Source organism: Charadrius vociferus, unplaced genomic scaffold (assembly GCF_000708025.1).
Source record: "Charadrius vociferus isolate BGI_N301 unplaced genomic scaffold, ASM70802v2 scaffold858, whole genome shotgun sequence".
Lineage (NCBI taxonomy): Eukaryota > Metazoa > Chordata > Aves > Charadriiformes > Charadriidae > Charadrius > Charadrius vociferus.
In genome coordinates this window covers 520,966-543,326 of record NW_009649724.1, presented here as the reverse complement: position 1 = coordinate 543,326, position 22,361 = coordinate 520,966, and the positions used below count along the sequence as shown (strand labels likewise).

General features: G+C 39.0%; 1 protein-coding gene across 1 annotated transcript; it reads right to left on the bottom strand.

Annotated features, from left to right (window-relative positions):
- Positions 1-3,195: 3,195 nt before the first annotated feature.
- On the bottom strand, positions 3,196-20,892 carry LOC104291537 (chromosome unknown open reading frame, human C11orf63). Its single transcript, XM_009890776.1, has 8 exons — positions 20,498-20,892; positions 17,061-17,559; positions 13,027-13,137; positions 10,242-10,867; positions 9,165-9,450; positions 7,181-7,261; positions 5,776-5,901; positions 3,196-3,399 (listed from the first exon to the last, which is right to left on the bottom strand). Exons 1-8 carry the CDS (start codon positions 20,890-20,892, stop codon positions 3,196-3,198), a joined length of 2,328 nt encoding a protein of 775 aa, XP_009889078.1.
- Between the last annotated feature and the right edge of the window lie 1,469 nt (positions 20,893-22,361).

Genomic DNA, 22,361 nt, shown 5'->3' with positions numbered 1-22,361 from the left:
AGACCTTTTGTGAGATGGTGGTGGGAAGCCGACTTCAGTTATCTTTGAAAGAAATGTGACGGTGATGTTGTTGCAGAATTGTTTCTCCAAAGTAGAACTGACCCCGGGTCTTTGCCCACTGAAGGTGGTCTCAGCTTCTACACTTCTTGAATCTAAAATATTAAGAAATAGGGGCACTAGAAAGGGCCTGCCAAGTAAATGTTGAGAAGTTCTGTTGGGCGGTGTACCTAAATACGTTTCTGTCCCTGTGAAGGCAGCCTGTGCTCACGGTGAGTAACACTGAGCTCTGTGATAGCTGTGCTGGAGCCATGGGACTATGTCAGGCAGGTTCTATTCCAGCTCAATCTCTCCCTGAATAGTTAATGCAAAATTCAAGGCCTGTTTCTTATTTAAATTTCTTGCCTTCCTAATTTGAAAGACATTAAGTTTTGGCCTTTGCTTTTAAGCAGACGGATGCTCATCATTTACTTGTATGGTCCCTTTTTGTGCCACCGTATCTGTTAGGTGCAGGAAAAATTTGCATTAGTATTGAGGTAGATCAAAAGATTTTCTTTCCACATATGCCGCAAATGTCTTTTTCTGGGAGAAAAAAAACCCACAACCCTGTCCTTTCCAAATGGTTTGTGAGATGATCTTCATCAGTGTTTTTTTAAAAAATCTACCCACCCCCCAGATGCAGCATCAGGTAAGTACACATGGCTTCTAGTTTAGCGTGGGTTTAGTATTTAAATGTTTCCTAAAAGTTCATTTTTTTTATTAAAAAAAAAAAAACCCCAAATGAAACACACCACCCACCCAGAAAGATGACCCTAATTTATAGGAGCTCTAAAAGGTAGTAGCATGACAGATATGGAGGAAGGTGATCAATTAAGACATTAAGCATTTTGCACCACATGGACGCATCTGCATGTCAGCCAAATAATAAGGCCATCAGCTCATTTTCAGGGGGCTGTTGCCTACTTCAACTCAATCCTCAGATCAAAGAGAAAATGTCTGCTTGCATTTTCTAATCAGAAAAGGGATGCTAATTTAGGTTCCTTAATGTGTGGTGGTAAGAGACTTCTTCAATTAACTGAATTCTATAGCTCAGAAAATAAAAAAGGGGGATACAAAGGGAGTCAGGCTGGAAAGGCAGAAGTTCTCATTAAATCAAAGGTCCAATATTCATTACCTCCAGCATCTGGGGCTAAACACTAAACATGGAGATCATCAAAGGGGGTTTAATGGGTTAAATTGAGAATATAATCTAATTAAAATATTAGATACGAGTAAATAGCTCTTTGATATTCATCTGAAGGTTTCATTAAAATAGGTACTTGAGGTTTCTATTAAGGGGGGATTATCACTTTTAAGCAGAAACAACAAGTTGAGGTTCCCTAATCAGAAATGCTTCAAAGTGTTACCCTTTGGATTAAAATAAAAGTAGAAAAGCAGCAACTGGCAGGGCATGGGAACATTTACCCAGCCTTGTTGGATGGATCATACCACAGGCATCCACATTCTACAAAGAGGGGCCAAACCCAGTTCCCAAAAGCAAGGAGAAAGGAGGCTGAGGCAGAGGACAGTCCTGTTCCAGCAGCTGCAGTGGACATTTGAAGATGTCTTCTGCTGCACTTTGATATGCAAAATATTTCCCCTGCAAACTGACCCACATTCCCCACATTGGAAGACGCTTCTTCCACCAAATTTCTTCCAAAGATGATGTACGTTACCAGCTTCCAACTGAGAAGTCTAACAGTCTAATTCAGCACGTGTGGTGGGAAGCAACCAACAGGGTGGAGAGCTTCCTATCTCTCAGGTGGGTCAGGAGGGCTTTAAAGAAAGGAACATGTCCTTTTTCCATCATGGAGAGATGCAGTATGTCAGTTTTTCCTATATTAGGTTGGGAGCCTGCCTGGAGACCCTGCAGGATGTATTTCAGCAACTAAGCATCTTTCAGGAGGACTGAGGCATCGTGCAGGATCTTGGTCAAACTCACCCAGGAATCTATAAAATGAAAGGTATAAGACTTTTCCAGCAATACATGGCATATCTCCAATGCCTTGACTAACTGTACACCTTCTGGAAAATTATCTTTCCTGTGAGACATCTAGCCAATGAAATGTTAACCCACATTTCTATCTTAACCTTTAAGAAAAGGTGCATCTAGAAAAAGAGAAAGCTGTTTCAAAGACATTCTTTTATTCCCCACCTTACCTTTCCATTGTTAGCCTCCTTCAAGGAGACTTGGAGCTTTTTTTTAGGCCCAAAGACTAATTCTCTCTCTCCTCCCATACAAAAGGGGACCTAATAAATTGGATAAAGCAATTACACACAATCACAAGGTTGTTGGTTTTTTTTTCCTTTTAACTAGCCTATTTTCTACCAGATTTTAGTGTGTCTTTTCAAAATTCCCTTGCTGTGTGTTCTAATCACATTTCATATGTTGACTTAATTCATAATTCACTAAGTTAAAGAAACAGAACCATTGTAAGAAACCCATCTGTTTGCTGTTATTTTCATAGATTTAATCTGTTAAAAGCTGTTTCCTCTCAAACATGTAGCTCTCAATTACCCCTAGTTACTCAATATATTTTCCAACTGCTTCTGGCTAATAACAGATTGTCTGCATGATCAGCCAGTACTTGTTTTGAATTTTCTTGTCCCAGATGAAGCTTCAAAATTTTCGTCTTGATGTGACAACTATTCACCAACAGATAACAGAGTAACATTTGAATAATCAGTATTGTATCATTACCAACTGCTATGTTTAGTGCACATTTTTGTTCTCTTTCTTACCAGCAATGGATTATTTTTGGCTTTATTTCTTGACAGTCTGCCAAAGTCTCCTCTGCACTTGCAAAAGAGAAACGTTGCTGGTATTAAGATCACCAAATGAAACTGATGCTTATTTTTAATATTTTGTGGATATGCCCACATATCTGACATGCCTAAAAATGATTAGTCTGAAAGATGCAACTGCTACATCAGTTGATTCCAAAGAAAAATGACAATAGACATTACCATATTAAAATGCAACTGTTTAAATTTTTTAAAAATAGGTATAGTAGAAGTGATTCTAAAACTTAACAATGATTAAACTTAAGCCACTTTATATTTCAATGGAATGGTAAATCAATACATGATGGTCACCGCTCATGATTAAATAGTTCAGACGTTTTTGCGTTGAAGATATCCCTAACCACTTCCTGTTACTTATAAGATATGAAGGGTTCTGAAAGCAGCTACAACTTGCTTCTCCTTCTCGTGTCTATTTTGCAAAGTTTCCAAGGATGCAATTTGAGGCAAACTGTCTCCATTTAAAGTCTGTGGCAGAACTCTTTCCTCTTTCACCTCTTCATCAGATTGTCTTGCCGTGAAAGTCTTTGGTCTAGGAATCTTCTTAGCATATTCCAGTGCCTAAAAACATGACAATCGGGGTATCTGATTAAGAGAAAACCTGACCAATATATCCAAGAAAATTTAGGTGTTTCTCTGTTGAGTCAAATTAACAGTTCTCCTAATTCCTGATCTTGCTTTTGGCAGTGTTCACTACTAGACACCAGTGGGGACTGCAAGAAACTTCTGCAGTGGGCAAAATTATGCACCTCAAGGAGATTTGCTTTCTGACACTTACCACTGGAGGCCACCTTAAATACTGAAGCCATGTTTTTTCTTTAAAAAAGAAAAAGCAACACAAGTCTATTAAGTTTATAGACATTTCTTTTTTTTTTTTTAGTCTTATTAAGCTCTTGTCCTCAGTCATATCTTGTAGCAGGGAGTTCTGCACGTTAGTATTACAAGGATGGAAACTAAGTGCTCCTATGACAAATTCTAAGGAATTGAAATATTGAAAGGCCTAAAATGTTATAACAAGTTTTGAAATGAATTCTAGGTAATTGTTTTTAATTCTCTGGAACCTGATTTAATATAATCCCTTACCAAATTCCTTTTTGGTTAATTTCAAAGCTAACACAGTTCTGAACAAGAAAAGATTTCTGAACGAGTGAGGATGGTATTAGACATGCCAACCTTTAACTGTTTCAGGGTAAAACAAAGAATAGCCTCTCACAGAGATCCCAGAGTTCTTTTACAACCATGCATATGCTATTGTGACTGGAAATTTTGTTACCAGTAACACTCAGTCTGTGCAGCACCCACACATACCCTACGAGAATATGAACAGCAGCATGAAATAAACCAATTCTTTTATACTTCAGACACTCTGAATGTGTATATGCTGAACAAATATGCCGTGAAGCAGAGGGAAAGGCGGGCAGTAACGGAATACTGACAGGGACAGCATATCTTGAAGAACTGTACTTCCCACACTGGCTGAGTGTTTCCTTTTATCATGTGTCTTTCCAAGTATGCTTTTCTGTAGCAGTGTGTAGGTAAACTTGCATGTGTGAATGTGAGAAGTAGGTAAAGACGGCATTGTGCAAACGAGAAGCATGTAAGTTCTGTTGAACTGGGCTTAGGTTCTACTGCATGATAGGCTTAACTATCAAAATGAAAAAGAAAAATGAGAATACTCAAGCTGCTGTTCTAGATCTGACATGTCTCACTGAAGCTGAGCAGGGTCATGCTGAAAGAGGAATGCAAAGCAGATACCTGTAGGAACGCCAAATAGTATGGAATGATGAATGGAACCTGAAGCCTGTCTTGTAGAGGGAACAGAAACAGTACTACAGAAACCCTGAAACTGAGAGAGCCCTGGTTTAACCTGGGACAATTTTTAGTGTCTGTGTTTCAGTCGCATGTATTTGGAAACACCTGTTAGGTTTCAAGTAGGAGTTGTATTATGTCATGTTCTTGGTGAAAGAGTGTTTGGGATGTCTTCTGAAGGAATCCAAAACCCTTTTGACATCCAAAGAATGTAGTTTCATCTCTTTGTGGTTTATGCGAGGTTTGGGAATAAATGCAAGTAACCAAGAGATTCAACTGATACTAAACTCCAAAACTTTTTCCTGAAGCATTCATTTCTCATTCGTCATCTTGGTGAAATGCCTGTTAGCATGCCTTTGGCACCAGGCAGGTGAGCTCCTGCAGAACTTATTGGATAAAATACATGCTGTTTCCAGAGCTTTATTACCTCCTGCAATAGGGAAAAGGTGCTCCCTTTGTTTGTCTGTGTATGCCACTGTAGTCAGTTCTTGCTCATTTGGGCTATTCTTGAAGACCAGTGAAGGCTAAAGTGATGTTGTATGGGCTTGAAAAATAAGGCCAATTACTGTAGCTACGCAACTGAAGTGGAAAGAGTTTGTGAGTGAGACTGACAGGCAGGTGGATAATAGACTAACACGAGGATATCTGTGGTCCATTAGAAGAGTGCACTCTGCAGTAGCGTGGCCTCTACCGCTGATGTGAAGCAGAGCATGTGCTGCACTGGGTATGTTCCTCGGAAGGTCCCACTCTCCTTTATTCCCACCCTTTCCCCAGGAAAACATCACTAGCTGGTTAAGCCAAGTTGAGTGCTGGTAGCTTGGATGGAGTACTGCTCTGTTTCCACTTGGTACACTCTTATGAAGGGCAAGGCAGATGCATGGACTGAAGACTGCTGTTGGCAAAGAAATCGGCAACTCTTGGTATACATCTACAGCTATAACAGAATAGATGCACAGAGGAGCACTTGCCAGGATCCCAGGAGAGTAGAAGTTCTTAGAGTTGTTAAAAGGAAAATCGAAATGGAGAAACTATTTAAGTCTACTCTGAGTTAAATTTACTCTTTTCTTTTTCTTTTTGCGAAGTCCAGAATCTCTCCCTGCATGCATGTTAAAGGGACCCTGTTCTTACCTTCTGTCTTGATGCTGAAGATATGGCCTGGGGTTTTGTAGGTAACCTCTGAATTGAAGCAATGTTTTTCATATTGTGTTCCTTAATTTGCTTTGCATATTCCTTTTGTTGCTTTAACTTCTCTTTCTGACAACAGGAAAAAAGTGTATGGTTAATTAAACATCTCAGTGGATCCATCAATGAAACACTTTTTCTGCTGGAGTCTTCCATTTACACCTCTGTCGCTGTTTAACCTGGCTATGCTATTGATCATCCCTCAGCAGAACACAACAGGAAATCCCGATAAATGGCACAGCTTTTTTAGTCACTCTTCATTTTTAAGAGCTTTCTCTTGGACCGTATTGAGGATAGAGCTCCACAGAAATGCGACAGATGCGTCTTTATTCTGAATGTTTCAATATATCCGTTCAGTTCTAAAATGGCTATGCTAATTTCTGTCAGCTTTTGCAATGACTTTTAAAACTTCTGTACTTACTTTTAAGGCCCTGAATGACATGCTTCATTTACTTAACTGATATTCTGTGTCTCTATATTTCCAGCAATTCATTATGCGCAAATTCAGCAGTATGCTCTACCTTGCCACTGCTATCGGCCAATGTCAATTATTTCCTTTCAATGCAATGATAACCCAGTGGTATGCCAGGTTCCAGAAGTGTTATGATGGTGTTCAAAATACACAGAGTCCTGGACTATGCATCACTCTGTCCGTTCCAATTTCAGATCTCTAATCTGTTTCATTTATGGCAAGGAGGAAGAAAATACAGGGGCTTCTCAATGACTCCAAAGGGATGATCACTTTATCATTTTTGCTCCCTGCTGTCCTATGATGTTTCTATGAAGAATGCCATATAAAGTATCTGCTGTTGTATTAATAGGGTCTCAAAATATGCAGGATGGAGTTTGCAGCACCTCAGATATACGGCTGCTACCAGACCCTCTTTATCAGCAGAGAACAGGTCAAATAATGCCAGTTGTTCAGATGCTTGTTCTGAACAATCTGTCTCCATTTCAACAGGGTAGTGTGCTTCCAGCTATTTTCTTCTTGTGTTTACACTACTTCTTCTATTACTTTCACTTTGAAGGTTAGGCAAACTACACTGGGAATGACAATGCAACTCGGTCACATAAGTGTATAAATTGCTGATGTGCAATTAGCCCTGTTGAATTCTGTGAATACTCCTTGTTTCTGGCACTACAAAATTATAAGGTTAAAATTATCCACAATACAGTTGTCTTTCCTTCTATTTGAATCTCCCCATAGGATCTCAAGCTAGGCCTAGAGTCAAGAACATAAAGTACCAGACAAACACAAGTTGCTTCTCAGCAGTGATTTCTTTGCCATTCTTCCCCACCTAAGTTCACTTTGCAGAACTGAAAAGCAGATTATGTAATAGGGACTGCTTACTTTCTCTTTGATTGCTTCATAGTCAGGTCCAAGGCCTCCAAGCTTCACATTCAGATTTATGTAGGCTTTCGAGCTACATGGCTAAAAAACAAACAACAGTGACAGATTTTCCTTTATATGACTTCACGGAGAACATTATTCAAGCAGTCTTGTAGTGGACACCCAAGATAAGAGCAGGATTCAACTTGTGGTCTCTGGCTTACCTCTGGCATGTCTCATTTCAAGGATTGTAAGTGACCAAAAAGATTGAGTTAATTCACAAGTCAAATTACCCTGTATTTCCTTTGAATCTAGATGGGTAATTGCCAGTCATCGAAACCACAAAGCAATACTTTCTCAGTCAAAAATTATCTTTTGTGAGCTTTATTTTTAAACAGCTTAAAGTGACCCGTTTGACTGTTATTAGAATGAAACACCAAAGAAACTGTTATGAGAGAAGCAGATAAAAGTACCTGATTTTGGTGGTTAAAAAATTAGGCAAACGTTATTAGTAATCATAACCTTTCTTTGTTCTCAAAACTGAATGGACAGTTGAAAAATACATGCCTTGCAGCACAGCAAAAGCTTTACAAATCCATAGGGAAGACAGAAGATGAGTGATGGGTGATGCCATTTCAATATTTCATGACATTACTACAAAGACCCCAATACTTCCAGAATCGTTTTAATCTCTTTCATGTACACTAGATTAATTTTTACAAGTGGACTACATTTTAAAAACTTGTCAGTGGAAACTCATTATAAACAGCTCTGTAGTAATTTCTATAAGAGTAATGCAGAAACACCAAGAAATGTCTATATGTAAATAAAATGCGCATTTCTTTGCAGGACACGTTCAAGTTAAACTCAACTGCAAAGAAAGTAATTCTATGCACTGAATTTTCTATTTGATTCTTTGTATCAGTTATCCCTATTCTTTTGTGACATATTTACACTTAACTTTTTATTTAAGGTTATGAAGAGTTAACCATTTAGCTATCTACAACAAAATGAGGGTTTTCTCACTTCATGTGATGAGTATGACTGCATTTGTTTATTAGGAAAAGCTGGATTTTTCTGTGAGACATAAACAGGCTTATTCTCTGTGGCATTCCTCACATACGAAGTGTGAGAAAGCTACTGAAAATACAGGACAGAAACAACAGTTTGAACTCAGAGGAACAAAAAGGGAAGGAAATCTGCCCTTCAGTTACTATCATAATCCAGCTAATTCTTCTTAGAGGCATTCAAGCAGCAATACACAAACTGCCTCCTAGATGAAACACATGAGTAATTATTCCAGCTTAGTTTGTCTGCCCTGAGACTTGGAGCTATCTTCTTGAACATTTAATTTGTCAAGGACACACAGGGACACCTCTATGCTGTTCCGCTGTGTCTGTGTTAACTGGTTACAGTACAAAACTGGACACATAGAAGAAACAAAAAGAACCAAGTTTTAATATGGACCAAAACGGGATCATCAAGAGACTTGTAATAATGTTTATGCCGTTAGCTTTACAAATCCTCTAAGTTTGTTGTTGTTCAGTTTGATTGCCTTGGAAACCAAGAGATTTGAGTTGGATAGCAAATGAGCATGACCAGGATAATGGTTTGCTCAGATCTGAGGCCTGGCTACCTGCTGCTTTATACAAATAGCTTTATTCTAAATCATTTTATCACTGGATAACTTAAAAGACAAACACTGCTCTGTGTGTTCTTAGAGCTAATCAAGACTGAAAGTGACATAGGGAGAGGTGGTGGTGTTCTGCCTTGGTGTTCAGACCAAAATGATTTTAGTGTCTGTTTCCACCTTTGTTCCTTGTTTTTTAATGTTCTGGGCAAGTCAGTGCGTGTCAGTGTGCTCTCCGTAGCAATGAAATATTCCTCAGTTCACATTCTTTTTTTTTTTTTTTTTGGTGAAGATCTTTGGATTATTAAGAAAAAAATATTAACCAGAGGGGGAAATAGAAATGTAAAACCATCCAATCCACATTGATTTGCTTACCTTCTTACTGGCCTTAGGCTGGTTTTGCTTTTCCATTTGCATGAGATATCCTTCTGTATTGCTACAGCTTATTTTCACTTGATTTCCTTCACCACTCTCTGGATTTACCTCTGAACCACTTTTTACCTGTGGGATTATAGGTGGAAGTAGGCTGAACAAGTGCCTGTCAGCTAAGTGAGCTTCTGTCAAATGAGTGATTTCTTGGTGATGTCGCTCCATTTTTTGTGTAAACTGGGAGGTTGTACAAGGGGCTGTTGGTGAACTGTGACCAGAAGATTGAGAAGGCCTCAAAAAAGAAAGACAGGGAAAAAAAAGAGTCTTTATTTTTATATAGCAAATAGCTCAACAAGCAATCTTTACATGGAATGATCCCTGCTCACAGAATATACTGGGAATGTGATGATGGAAAGACAGGTATTTCACAATGAGTGATTTTGCTTGCACCCAAGTGTATGGAAACTGTTTAAATAAATGGAAAAAATATAGATGGGGAAGCTTTCAGCCTGATGCAAAGATAGCTTAAGCCAGTGAAAGCTGCTTTTCAATGGCCTTGGATCAGGCCTGCTGACCTTTTTTTTTTTTCCCCACAAAGTTAAAGAATTAATTGTCTATGTGAAATAAAACCTTCAATTTTATCAAGGCAGGTGAAATTCTATATAACTAAGGATTTTCATGCCCTTCCCAATGTGTAGTGAGCCAGTATTGGTACTGGAATGACTCTGGATATTCACCCTGCAAGGCAAGTTTTGATATAACTGCAGCTAGCAGTAGACTTAGTTTATGCACAGTACTCTTTGCTATCTACTTTTTAAACTTGACTTTCTAGCCTTTCAGAAGGAAACTTTCAATTGTGGAAAATTCTATGTGCAACAGAGCCTGGGGTGCAGAACTGTCCTTTTCCAATACCATATTTAAAAATTAGTAGTTATAATGCATCTTAAGTTAGTAGTAATCTATAATGGCAGGTTTGTAGCAAAAGGATTTTATACTTTGGACTTCAAAATATTTTCTTCTTAAATTCTATTTTTTTCTGGCTATCACAGTGTTATAATACTGCTTCAATACTTATATCCTTACCATAAACTACCGATAGCATAGTTCTGATACCTTTTATCTGCATAAATCCGTCTTTTGCAATCCTGAAATGATACTTGATCCTTCACCAATTCTTGAAAATTGGCATTAAGAGTAGATGAAATATTCCTCCGATTTGGATGTGCTTGACCATTGGTACTGTCATCTCTGGCAAAAAGCTGCGCAGTGGCATGATTGTACAAATGTTGCTGGTCATGTGGAAGTCCATTTGGAGAATCATGCTGATATTTCTTGTTCTTCTTGCTGTTGTATGCTGGAGATATAACCTCAGCTGGGTTAAATTTATGTAATGTTGGATGAGAAGGATAGGTAGATGCAGTAAAATCCTGATTAACAACATGTCTTGAATTTGGGAAATTATTTAAGCAAGTATCTGAATTTGCTGCTGTATTAGTGCCAGGGTCAGTAGAAGGACTTGGATACAGCCATTTCTGCAGTACGCTGCTGTTGTCTTGCTCCACTGGTATTTGGTGGTGCCTGTGGTGCCAAGACTTTGGTTCTGCTGGTTTGCCTGGTGGTTGTTGGCTGTCATTCCTTGGGAAAGCTCTCCCTTTGATACTCTGGTTGGATTTTATTTTATTTCTCTGGGAGGACTTATTTTGGTGATCCTAAAACAAGTTATCAAAGGTGGGGTGAATTTCAGTGGTTGCTATTTTATGTTCATTAAGATGAACAATATACAAGTGTAGGGGTAAGTCTGCCTGTCACAATGTCTTTCATGTAGCTTTTTTTTGGTGGCATTTGTAAGGCTTTGGCTTTGGGGGTTTTGAATTAGCAAAACATGTCCTGATAGAAGAACCCTTAAAGAGACCTACGTATGCTATTGGTCCTTCATGACTATGGTAACAGTTCTTTAACGTACTGATAATGAGTTAGGCCAGTTTGCATAAGTTTGATTAGACCCATCAAAATCATTCCAAGCTGCTTGGATCTAACCCTGACTCAGTGAATTATGCTCGTGGCTAGACGAGGTGATGGCCTGGCTAGATTTAATCCAAAAGTAAAATACGTAGGAAGCCCTAGTCAAGAACAGAAGCACAGATGCTATTCAGGTGCTGCACAGGCAATGCATAATACTGCATCAAAACTTTGCTTAATGGCCAGAGACAAATTCTGAAGCAGAACACTACAAAAATGGTTCCTTACAGATGCAGACCATATCTAAGAAATGATGCTGTGGTAAATATGGAATGAGGGAAGTTTTATCTGAATGAGGTGCAAAAATTGGTGCCCTTAAATGCACAGGACTTCTTTTTTCTAATCCTGCAAGTAGCTCACTGTCAACCATCTAGGGAAAATGTTTCAAAAATCAAATCAGTTCTTGGTTTTTATCCTCTAATGAAAGTAAACTGTAGTAGATTTCAGGATAAGATGGCTATGTACACACTATTAGACTGGTCCACAGTAGAAACAAACTGATGTCAATTATTTAAATGATTTCATTTCTAAACCAAGCACTCCTCCCTGGCCTGTAACCTGCAAAATATTATCCAAATGATAAGAAACAATTTAAGAATTTAAGCACACCAGGACTACTGTCTTGAGCTATACTGACATACTCTAAATCTGGAGCTGATTTAAGATTTATCACTTTCCAATTACAGCATCAGGTGTTGCCCATTTTGAGGAAAGACATGACTTTCCTTCTAGGGAATATACAAATCCATTCTCAGTCCATTTAATCTTTGTCAGCACTAAAATCCTCCATTTCATCCTCCTGTCTCTCTAGGGTTCTTTTGTTAGCAACACTTGCAATCACTACATAGCGTATGCACTCAGAATAACTACTTAATGGTAGGTATTAAATCCACATATAGAGCAGAATGTTTTGGCGAAAGCTTTAGCACTGGGGAATCCTGACTCCTGGTGCCAAGATGATGATTTGTTAGCTCGACCTCTGCTGTAACGATTAATGTTCTGGCATACTGTGCCACTGGTGGAAAGCATGAACTGCTGCCAAACTGGGACCAGGCCAATGTTTTCCCATTTAAACGGAATGAGCAGCCCTGTAAAACACCTCCTTCATTCTGAAATTCCATACATAAAGCACATCCCTCACAATGAATAGCAGCATAAAATCTTGTTTGTCCTTTACAGAAGTGCAGCTTCCAGTATTAAGTGAACAGCAGGGAATTTAAACAGTCTGCCCGAATTACTTCAAATACTTTTAATACAAAGGTAGCCACTAGATTTGCCAATAATAATTCCAGTTGGCTTGAAGTTCTGGTTCTCGAGTTCTTGGTTTTTCATCAGTGATGATAACCCGGTCTCTTTCACTGCTCCAAAGACTATCCATCGGTCTGAAAGGCCAGCATAAAACAGATCTATAGACTTCTGCGTATGGAGGAGGTCAGTGCAACTTCTTCTACTTGGAACATTTTCTGTTTTATGGTAACCCCTTGATGTTCATGGGGATTTTAGGGGACAACTAATGCCACAGTAGTGAAGTTCTAGCTCAGAATCCTCATGAACCATCAAATACGTACTAGTTTGCACTTTTACATTATTATCAACCAAATAATGTCCTAAATAGATAAGATTCTTTGAGCTCAGAATTTCTTGGAATTTGGGATCCATTTTGATTTAAAATAATTGAGTATATAGAACAGAATATGCATTAAAGTTTGATGATTATCTTCTGATAGATATCTAAGGATTTATTGTCAGTAATTGGTATTTTAAAAGTAATGAGATTACAGCTTTAAATATTCAAACTTCAATGCTTTTACATATATATTTCAATTATCATGTTCTATCGAAAAGCAACCTTGAGCTGCTGTGATTTCAGGTACCATTTGTCTTCAGGTTCCATTTTCATAGTCTGGAATGGTAGGATACTCTGAATCCGTTCCTCATCAACAGTTTTAGGATCTGCAACCTAAAAACCAAGAATGTTTATGGCCCCAGCCCAACCAGATGAAAGGATTTAAAAGTCTTGGGGAAAGAACTAGAAATAATTTGCCTCCTATTAAAGCTAAAATCTAAGCTTAAGTGTTATATAATAGATAAGAAATTGAACGGCTAAAACAGAAAATGAAAAAGGAAACAAAACCCCAATTAACAGTGATGTGGTAGCAGGGAGTATTCCTTCTACTTTTAAAAAGAAGAGAGGAAAAGAAAATTGCAGGAAGTATGCAGCACAGAAATCTACTTGTAACTCTCAAATGTCTGGGCTTCTCCATTTATATGAGAGCCAGTGGATGTACCTAATAACAGAAAAGCAACTAGACAATCATCATTGTCCAAGCAATCAGCCAGTGTACCAAGATATTGATGGATGACACACATCATAGCAAAGTCTTGAACAATAGAGTCATGTGGAAAAAGATGGCAAAACACAGTAATGTTGGTAGAAAAGTACAAGGAGTAGCTGCAGAAATAAAACATCTCATACACATAGCCTGGCAACAATATCAATCACCTTGTGCAAAATAGCAAGCGCACAAACAAGAACAACATTTCCATGTGGCCACAGTTGTGGTAGCACAATGGCTGGAAATCAAATTTGAGCAATTTTTTTGAGGGTGGCTGCTGGCACTACAGATTTTGAAGCCAAGTGATACCTTTGTAAATACGGCAATAATTAATTTTTTCTTGAAAGCATTAAACTTTTTTTTTTCCAATCTACAAAGCTTCATGAAAAACAATGCTTTTTTATTTTTTATTTATACTTGTGTTGTCCACCTTATCCTGCTAAGTATTATAGCAGGTGTGAGCTCAATTTAGTGTGTAATTAGGCAGTCTCACCGTAAAGAGACTACAGCTAGCTATGTGCAGGACTCATGCTTGTGGCAGATGGACCTACACACCACTGCAGAGTGACGCTGGCTAACACAAGAGAACTTGCACTGAGAAGATATTTGTGACCATGAGAATAATTCACTGAAAATCATAACGGTGAAATAAGTGTGAAGGAAGTGCTAAATCCTTCTGGGGAGCTGAGCCTCTCATCTTTGGGGGGGAAAGATTAGAATAACCAGGAAAAGGTAGGTAGGGTTTATTGCTGAATTTTCAGGTGATCTCATTGCTGCAAATGGTGATGCAGATTCTATTAGTTGTGACTAGAAAAGTTCACAAATTAAAAGTTACCACGCAGGTTTCCTGAACTGTGGATAGATGCAGCTTTGCAGTCAGTAAGATGTTTTTGGTGGAACCAACTGACTCACTGTATTGATAGTTTACTGGGCAGGTAAAGCATACTTCTACATTATCTCTTTGAAAGAGGAACAGGACACAACCTCTGCCAGCATTTTTTGTGAACTATTCTATTAATACCAATCAAATTGAGAAAATGATCAAATGAAATTGCATTTTGAGCATCATAAGCTGTGTAATGCCTATTCTGTTAAATTGAGGCCCATAATTGCTTCTCTACTGAAAAGATACAACAAAGACAGCAATCATGGCATGTCATTATCCCAGACTAGAAAACCGGCCTTTGCAGTGAGGACTTCAAAGGCTTGTGGTTCTCGAATTGCATTTGGCTGCTATTGTTGAAGCGCAGGCAATCTTGATTAGGTGTTTACACTGAGGCAAGGCGCAGTGCACAGAGAGTCTGAGTGCCTTGGTCTAGAGCCATTAAAAAATTGTACATTATGTTCCTTGCTTTGAAGTAAGGGGCTTGTAGGTAGGAAAGCAACTCATATTGAGTACAGCTGAGCTAGATTGGGCCACTACTTCTCTCTTTCTCTCTCTCTCTCTCTCAAAGAAACTCATCATCAGGTTCTTAAAGAATCAGGCAACACTGCAAAGAACTTGATGCTTTATAAAATGCTATATAAATTAGTAAATATACAGATCAACACACATTTATGGTATGTTTTGGTACATACAGCCTGCTGTCTGTATGCACAGAGATAACAGCTGTAAATCTTGCATGAATGAGGCTGCAAATATTTTACCTATTGTTATGCCAGTTGCTAAAAGCTGTATGCAAAGTACTTACTTCAATGTAAACACTATTTCACTACCACAGTACCTGACCACCAATAGTGATCATATGAATAAAACCAGCTTCAACATCCTGCAAAGCTCAAAATAATCTAGTTACAGTATTCAGAACATGTTTGCTCACTCCAGCAGAAGACATATGGCTCGTTTTCTTCTTCGCATACTTGGTGGTTTTGCACTTTTGCTACAGTTTTCCAGGTGAGGTGACCAAAGTTGGCTCATCAGCCAGCTTTGGTCAATAAGATGCATCCGTCAGACCTTCTTTCACTCCCTCCAACAAGATGGAGCAATGGATGTCTTGATTAAGAAGAAGAGAGGTAAATACTTCTTTCTATGCCTATCCACAGCAAACACAAAGCTAGCTGACAGTAGCTGGTGATGCTTCTGTGGCTGTATCAACTTGCCAAGGGAAAAACCACACCTTTCTACACACATGCTGCCTGGCTCCTGCTATGTCACAGCTCTGCTGTCCCCATGGCTACTTCAGCAAGGTAATCTTAAAACATAGCCCTGATTTTAACAGATGTTTTTTCTATTACATATCTTTGAATAGTGTCTACACAATGAAGTCCTGATCCCTGGCTCCAACACTTACATATGAAACATTTTCAGAATTCCCCAAATATTAAACATAATCATATCAACACAGCTTTAATTAGCATCAATCTACACTAATTATTTTTACCATCAACCAAATTATAACTGAAAAAAACAAGTGCTCTTAATAGCTCTGCTAGAAAAAAGCTTGTCCATCGTTACACTCATTGTAATGTAGTCAGCAGATGCCCTCTAGCGTTGTGTCAACTGTTCATTAGCCTCGGAAAATGCGTCACTTGAAGCAGAAAGTCTCTGTAGTTTTACAAGTTAAGAATTTTCTATGCTACAACTCATGAAGTGATCAATGACTCCCACCTTCCCACTACGCATAATAAGTAGCAAGTAAAAGCAACAAACTCATGTATAATCGTTCATTAGGAACTGTAATTACATTTCCACTTAATCCTTAATACAAGTTGTCTGACATTTCGCAGTCAATCATAAGAACGCTAGGCCCTTCAAATCCAAGTACTGTACATGACTAGTATATGCTGACTGATTTCAAATATAAGGTTTGGTCTGGCTGAGAAAGTAAGCGGGGGGAAAGGGTGGTCTGACCACCCAAATCCGACACACATTTCTTGGATGTTCCTACATGTATGGCCCTAAATGACAGTGGTAAGCAAGAGTGTGCGTGGCCCTTCAAAGCAGCGTGACCACAATGTGTTTTCTGGTTCTCAAACTGAATTGTACCTTCACATATATTTTTTTGTTATGATCAATGCAGGTGGAAAAACATTAACGCTGCTTTTTAAGCCAAATGGTGACATCAAGGTTTCCTACGGCAGTTAAAAAATTGTAAGTGTTCTGCTATTAGAAGCAATTTGCATTTGCTGCATTTATCAAAACTGGGAATATGCTGTTAGCAGAGGTAATCATTACCAAATTAACACTGGCCAAGCAGAGAGAAATCAGATTAGGGTGCAATGTAGATCCCATAGGAAAGATGACAGCATTTCCTTAGCATCTAGATTAAAAACTAGTGAGAGACCACCTCTGTGACCATGCAGACATGCTTTGTGGCCAAGTATATATGTCGCTTAACTAGGCTTGTAACAAGGCCATCACTGGGGTTGTGAGTAACTGAGGACTTCTCAATTATTCCAAGATTCACGCAGGAAATAGTAAGTTATCAGTTGCACGATAGACTGTAAATCTGCTTACTTCCTCTGCAAACCTGATCATGCAGCCATTCTTTTTTAACACTAGACAGTCCTCAGTTTATACCAGTTAGAAAACATTAAGATTACCTACCTGCTCTTGAAGAACTTTTTGCTTTTTACTGTGTAATCGAAGATAGGAATTTATCTTGTCTGAACGTAATCCTAAAGTCTGTTTATTTTTTTCCACAAAGTCTTTTTTTGCTCTTTGTGGTCGATCTTCTTGAATCTGAAGAGAAAAAGCACTGCCATATGTACTGGGACTATCTTGGAAATAACAGCCATCTGCAGATTCCTTCCCTTTGGTATGTAGCCTAAAAGGTTCATTGCTGACCATGGCATTTGGTTCATGAAAGCTTAGTAATTCTCTACCAAACTCTGAGGATGAATCTTGTGACTTTGCCTCCTGTTGATTCTTTTCTTCTGGGGAGCCATTGGAATGGAGGTAAAATGAATCTTGTGAAAAGTCCACGCTGCTTCCTCCAGCAACTTGACATGCTTTTTCTGCCTCAGAAAATTTTGCTACTTCTTTTGTGTTCTTCCAATTAGGATTGTATCTTAGGCTGAAATATTTGTCCACAGACTGTTGTTTTCTATTTAAAAAAGAAACACAAAATAATTTATGTATAAATTGTATAAACTCTGTATTTTTTCGGTGTGCAATTTGAGCCAACAAATATCCTGCAAATATGGTCAACTGAATTATTTGAGTGCATACAACAGTACAGCCATTTGTGAGATCGGGATCAGAACAGTTTTATCAAATATTTTTTTAGCAGAAAATTTACGCAGGGCCGTCTTTTAATTTTTAATTTTCATTATCAGTGAATGATAAATTTGCCTAACATTCAGATCACAGTAGAATACAATCTTTATCCTAAATTTAGCATATAAATCATAAGCACTAGTAGAATCAACTGAAAGATGAAATTATTATAACATACTGCTTCTGTTGTTTCCTTCAGAATGATGTAGCCTACAAACGACAGTATGTGTTGCTCATTCTTCAAAGACTCTGCTGTGTGAAAGAAAAGGGATATTCTTGGTAAAATCCCTCTCTCAGATGTCAGTAGAATGGACTGTCGAAGCAAGAACAGCCTACAGGTCTGTATTTTTAGTCACTCTTCTCATTCCTATGAAACATCATGATGTTTCAATAAAAACTCTCTGTAAAAGTTTTAAAGTAACTTCTCATTAAAAAACAGTCTGTAATTGAGATAAGCATAGAAAAATCTAAATGAGAAATGTTTGTGTTTTTTTTAATTTTTAACAAGTGTCCAAGTGCTGCTCTGAACTACATTTGTCATAAAGCTAACAAAGATGGTCTGCCTTAAAAAAAACACAATTGATTCTGTTTATGAATTAAGGTCTGATCCCACAGGAGGAAAACCAACTGCAGGAGCCAAATACAAATTGGAGATGTGTGGGCAGTGGCAGGAATAAGAAGCATGGGAGAAAAAAGCTTTTAACACTGTTTTTTCTTAACTGAACCTGCAGTATAATCCTGGTTTCTTGGACACTTCACAAATGCTGAGCCTTTCAGAGTGACATTTGTAGGCACTGAAACCTAGTTGACTCTTCAGCCCCAGTTAAAAGAAATATACTGATCTGCTGGGTTCTCCAAATTGTGGCATGGTTAATTATATTAATGTTCCCAGAAATCATTTATTCATCCTTTCTAAATTATTTACATGCCTATGCCTATATTTCAAGTGGCTCCTAATAATAAAATAACCTGTTTCTCTAGCAATGCTTTTCATTTCAGGTAAGTATTGGTGCTGTGGTATCCTGTATACTAGAGATTAGATGATTTACACCGGTGAAAACATTATTATTCATAGTTTTCATACACCACAGGTAAACAGAAATAGGTGATCATATTTTGAAATGAGTACAGAAATATGTGATATAATTGCAATGATTCAAATGACAGAGTATAATGCCAAAGAGTTCTATTGTGTCGAAATGTGTGCACAGCGGCTCAATTGTATTATGCAGGCCAGGTCACCGCATGGGAACAAAATGAGTGTGAAGAGCTCCTTCATCTCTAATCATCTGCAGACAAAAAGTGCACCTTTTATTCCTCCCCCCAACTTGATATAAAGGTTAGATGGACTCTGTACTCATCAACAAAAGTGTTGTATGTAGACAACAGATGCAGCATTTCCTCTTCAAATTCCGAGGTTAGTAATGGATGTAGAGAGGGGGTTTCATATGTATATGCTGTGATATTTGCTCCGGTTAATGGACTGTATTTGAGTACTTACTAGGCTAAGTTCAAACAAAATAAAATCAAATTTCCATTTAATGAAGAGCCTCACATTCAGCATAGTATTCAGTCAAAAAATTTACTAAAAATTAGAGCATGTTTCTAGTACAATTAACATCATTTGCACTCACAATAAAATATTCAATAACTGGCCATTTTGCCTGTTGAGGAGGTGAATAAAAGCATGCTATTAATCATTTAGCCTTCATTTGTTTGCCATTTTATTTTAAGTAGACAATTAAATTGAAACTGCACATTATTATTGCTTCAGGTTTAATTTAATCCCTTTAAACTTGAGAATTATTCTCAATTTATACAGTGTTAAACCTTTTATGCGTATGACAGCAAATTAAATTTTATTTTATGTACCAAGTTAACGCTTTCTAAAGAATGTTTAAAGGTGACGGTAACCCTGGAAATTTTAATTTTAGATTTATACAGCTATAAGGACAAAACCACATTTATTCAACCCACTGATTTTTGCCTGCAAGTTTTCTTAGAGGAAGTGGCCTGGTTTGCTCAGCACAGGTCTTTCTATAAGGAATGAAAAGAGGATGTGTTGGTCCTGGTCCCTGTTTTCTCTCTGGTCCTTTTTCACAGACCAGCTCCAGAGACCCTCTAGTCTGTGATCGCAGAGCTGCAGCACCATCTGAGCATCTGACAGTTACATGGCACTATTTAAGATGGTAGGAGCAAGTACTGCTCAATATTGTAGCATGGGGTCCACAGCCCGTTACAGTCATGGGACTCCTTCCACCAACTGCAGTTCTGGATCAAGAAAACAGGAAGAGGGGATCTACATTTAATAGGCCTTTACCAGAAGAGACCGTAGTTAAATGCTCCCCCATTAGCTCACCCGGTAGTGTTTAAGAGTAGGGGTTAGCACTCCCTACCTTCTTGCCTGTTTCAGAGGCAATTAAACAGGCGTGTAGCATTCGCCTCTGTATACAGTGTCTAGAGCTGGTACATCGAGAGCCTATAGAAGTCTATGAGGGATGTTTTCTTTTCCATCTTACCCTCCTACACTGGTGTTTCAGCCTACATTATAAACAGTTGAGGCTATGGTGGAGAAACGGGTATAATGATTAGGAATGTGGGTAAGATGAAACAGTACATTTCTGTATGTAACCAAGTCTGTAGGTCCTCTTAATAGCACTTTGGCAATGTAAACTGGTCTTGAATATGTAGTGTATATTCTGAGGAGCATAAGGTTTTAAAGTGTCAGAACTATTCTACTGATCTACTAAAATTCTATGCCTTACCTTCCATTACCATCATTCCTTTGTATTCCATTTGTATATTGATTTGTGTCATACTCAGCTCCTTCTTGTTCTTTTAAACTCCTCTCCTCCAAGCTGTCTTCTTCTAAGCTGTCATTCTCCAACTCATCAGAATACAGTCCTACCAGCTCTTCATTTTCACGAATCCGCTGCTGGAGTTCTATCTGATAGTGTCTCTCCTGAACAAGGCTTTCAGAATCAGACTCTTGGGAGTCATGTGGACTTGAGGCAAAGCCCCCTTTGTTTACAGATGGCCTTTTCCAGTTTGCAAGATGCGTATCTGGTTGCGTGACTACACTTTGGGGAAAATGTTTTTTACTCATGTTGCGAGTGTGTGGAGAAGAAATTGACATATACTTCGTACCTGAAGAATTCATTCCATGTTTTGCACTGATGGTATACACCAGTCCTGTATTTGGAAAACATGAGAGTAAACATAAAAAGTTTGTTCACTCTATGATAATATTTGTTAAAATCTGGAATTGTGGGTAGTATCATTGGCTTGGGCTCAGAATTTGATCCTCTATAGTTAAAACAATTCTTTACTCTCATCCATTGCACTGATTTTTCTGTAAGCAGTTAATATCAAGGTCCCTATACGGCAAATGCATGACTTACTGCTATGAAATCTACCTTAAACTATTAGTGGTAACAAAGCTAATAATGTATAAACAGCTTATGAAAAAGAAAATGAAGATAAGACAAAGCAACAAAAAGGTAAAAGAAATTGTATGTTTTCTCTTTATTCAACTTTATACCATCTTGACATATAAGCTATCAGCAAGAAAGTGTGTGTGACAGATAAGAACACAGTGAGAAGAGACTTCTTAAATTAGGACAGTTATTTTTTCATTTGATTGCATTTACATGTTCATAAGTCATTTGCACCACCAGAAACTTATAAGATCAAGTGTCTGGGAGGAAGGAAAAAGACAGTTTTGTGAAGAAACATACATTAGTCGGTTCCAGCGCACACAGTGTGACCGATCCATTTAAAAGAACATCGCGAGTTTCACTTTAGTACATGGGCAACTGTTAAGATATGGAAACACAAAATATAATTTCTAATTTTTCAGGGTTAGCACGGCTTGTCACGCACAAATTTACCCTCCGGGAAGCCTTTTACCCCTGGGCGCACGCCTGTATCCGCTGCTCCCGCCCGATCGCTGGTGGCAGGCGGCGCGCACCCACCCTGCAGCCGGCAGAGGAAAGCCTGGCACCGGCAAGGAAGCTTCCACTGGAAACTGCCTCTCCGGGAGCAGCCAGCGAGGCAGGCGAGGCCTTACCGGTAACCCCTGCCCCGGGGGCCCCTCTCCGGCCTGCAGGCAGGCCTTCAGCCCCCCTGAGAAAAGCCAGGCCAGGCGTGCGGCGCCCCCCAGAGGCCTCGCCTCGCCCCCCAGTCTCCTCGCCCCCCGTCCCCTCGCCCCCGTCCCCTCACCCTCGCAGGTCTCAGCTCTGCCCCAAGGCCTCGTCCACCGCCCCTCAGCCCCGCCTGTCGCCATGGCTACACGGGCGGAGGCCGCACCTACCAACGCGAGGGCGGCGGGGGGAGAGCGGCTCCTCTTCCCCCCCGCGGGGAGGGTGGGAGCGCCCGGGCTGCGGCGCGAAGCCCCTTTCCACCTAAAACTGGGGTTATTCCCGGCAGTCACTTCATCCGCGTCTGTGTAATTCGGTATTCAGAACCATTTTTCAGCATTTTTTCTTATGTCTAGTGAGAAATAATAATCTCTAACGGGAAAAATAAACACAGCTTTCTGTTGCAGTGTAGATTTCCTTTATTTTGGGAATTCGGTTCCATCTTTCCGCAGCAGCAGCGGCGCCGTGGTGGCATGGCGGGTCTCTGCGG

Coding starts and splice junctions, on each gene's coding strand:
- LOC104291537 (XM_009890776.1), bottom strand. CDS start 20,892: ATGAATTCTTCAGGTACGAAGTATATGTCAATTTCTTCTCCACACACT. Junction 17,560..20,497: donor AGGAATGATGGTAATGGAAG/GTAAGGCATAGA, acceptor TTTTTTAAATAG/AAAACAACAGTCTGTGGACA. Junction 5,902..7,180: donor ATGAAGCAATCAAAGAGAAA/GTAAGCAGTCCC, acceptor TCCTGTTGTCAG/AAAGAGAAGTTAAAGCAACA.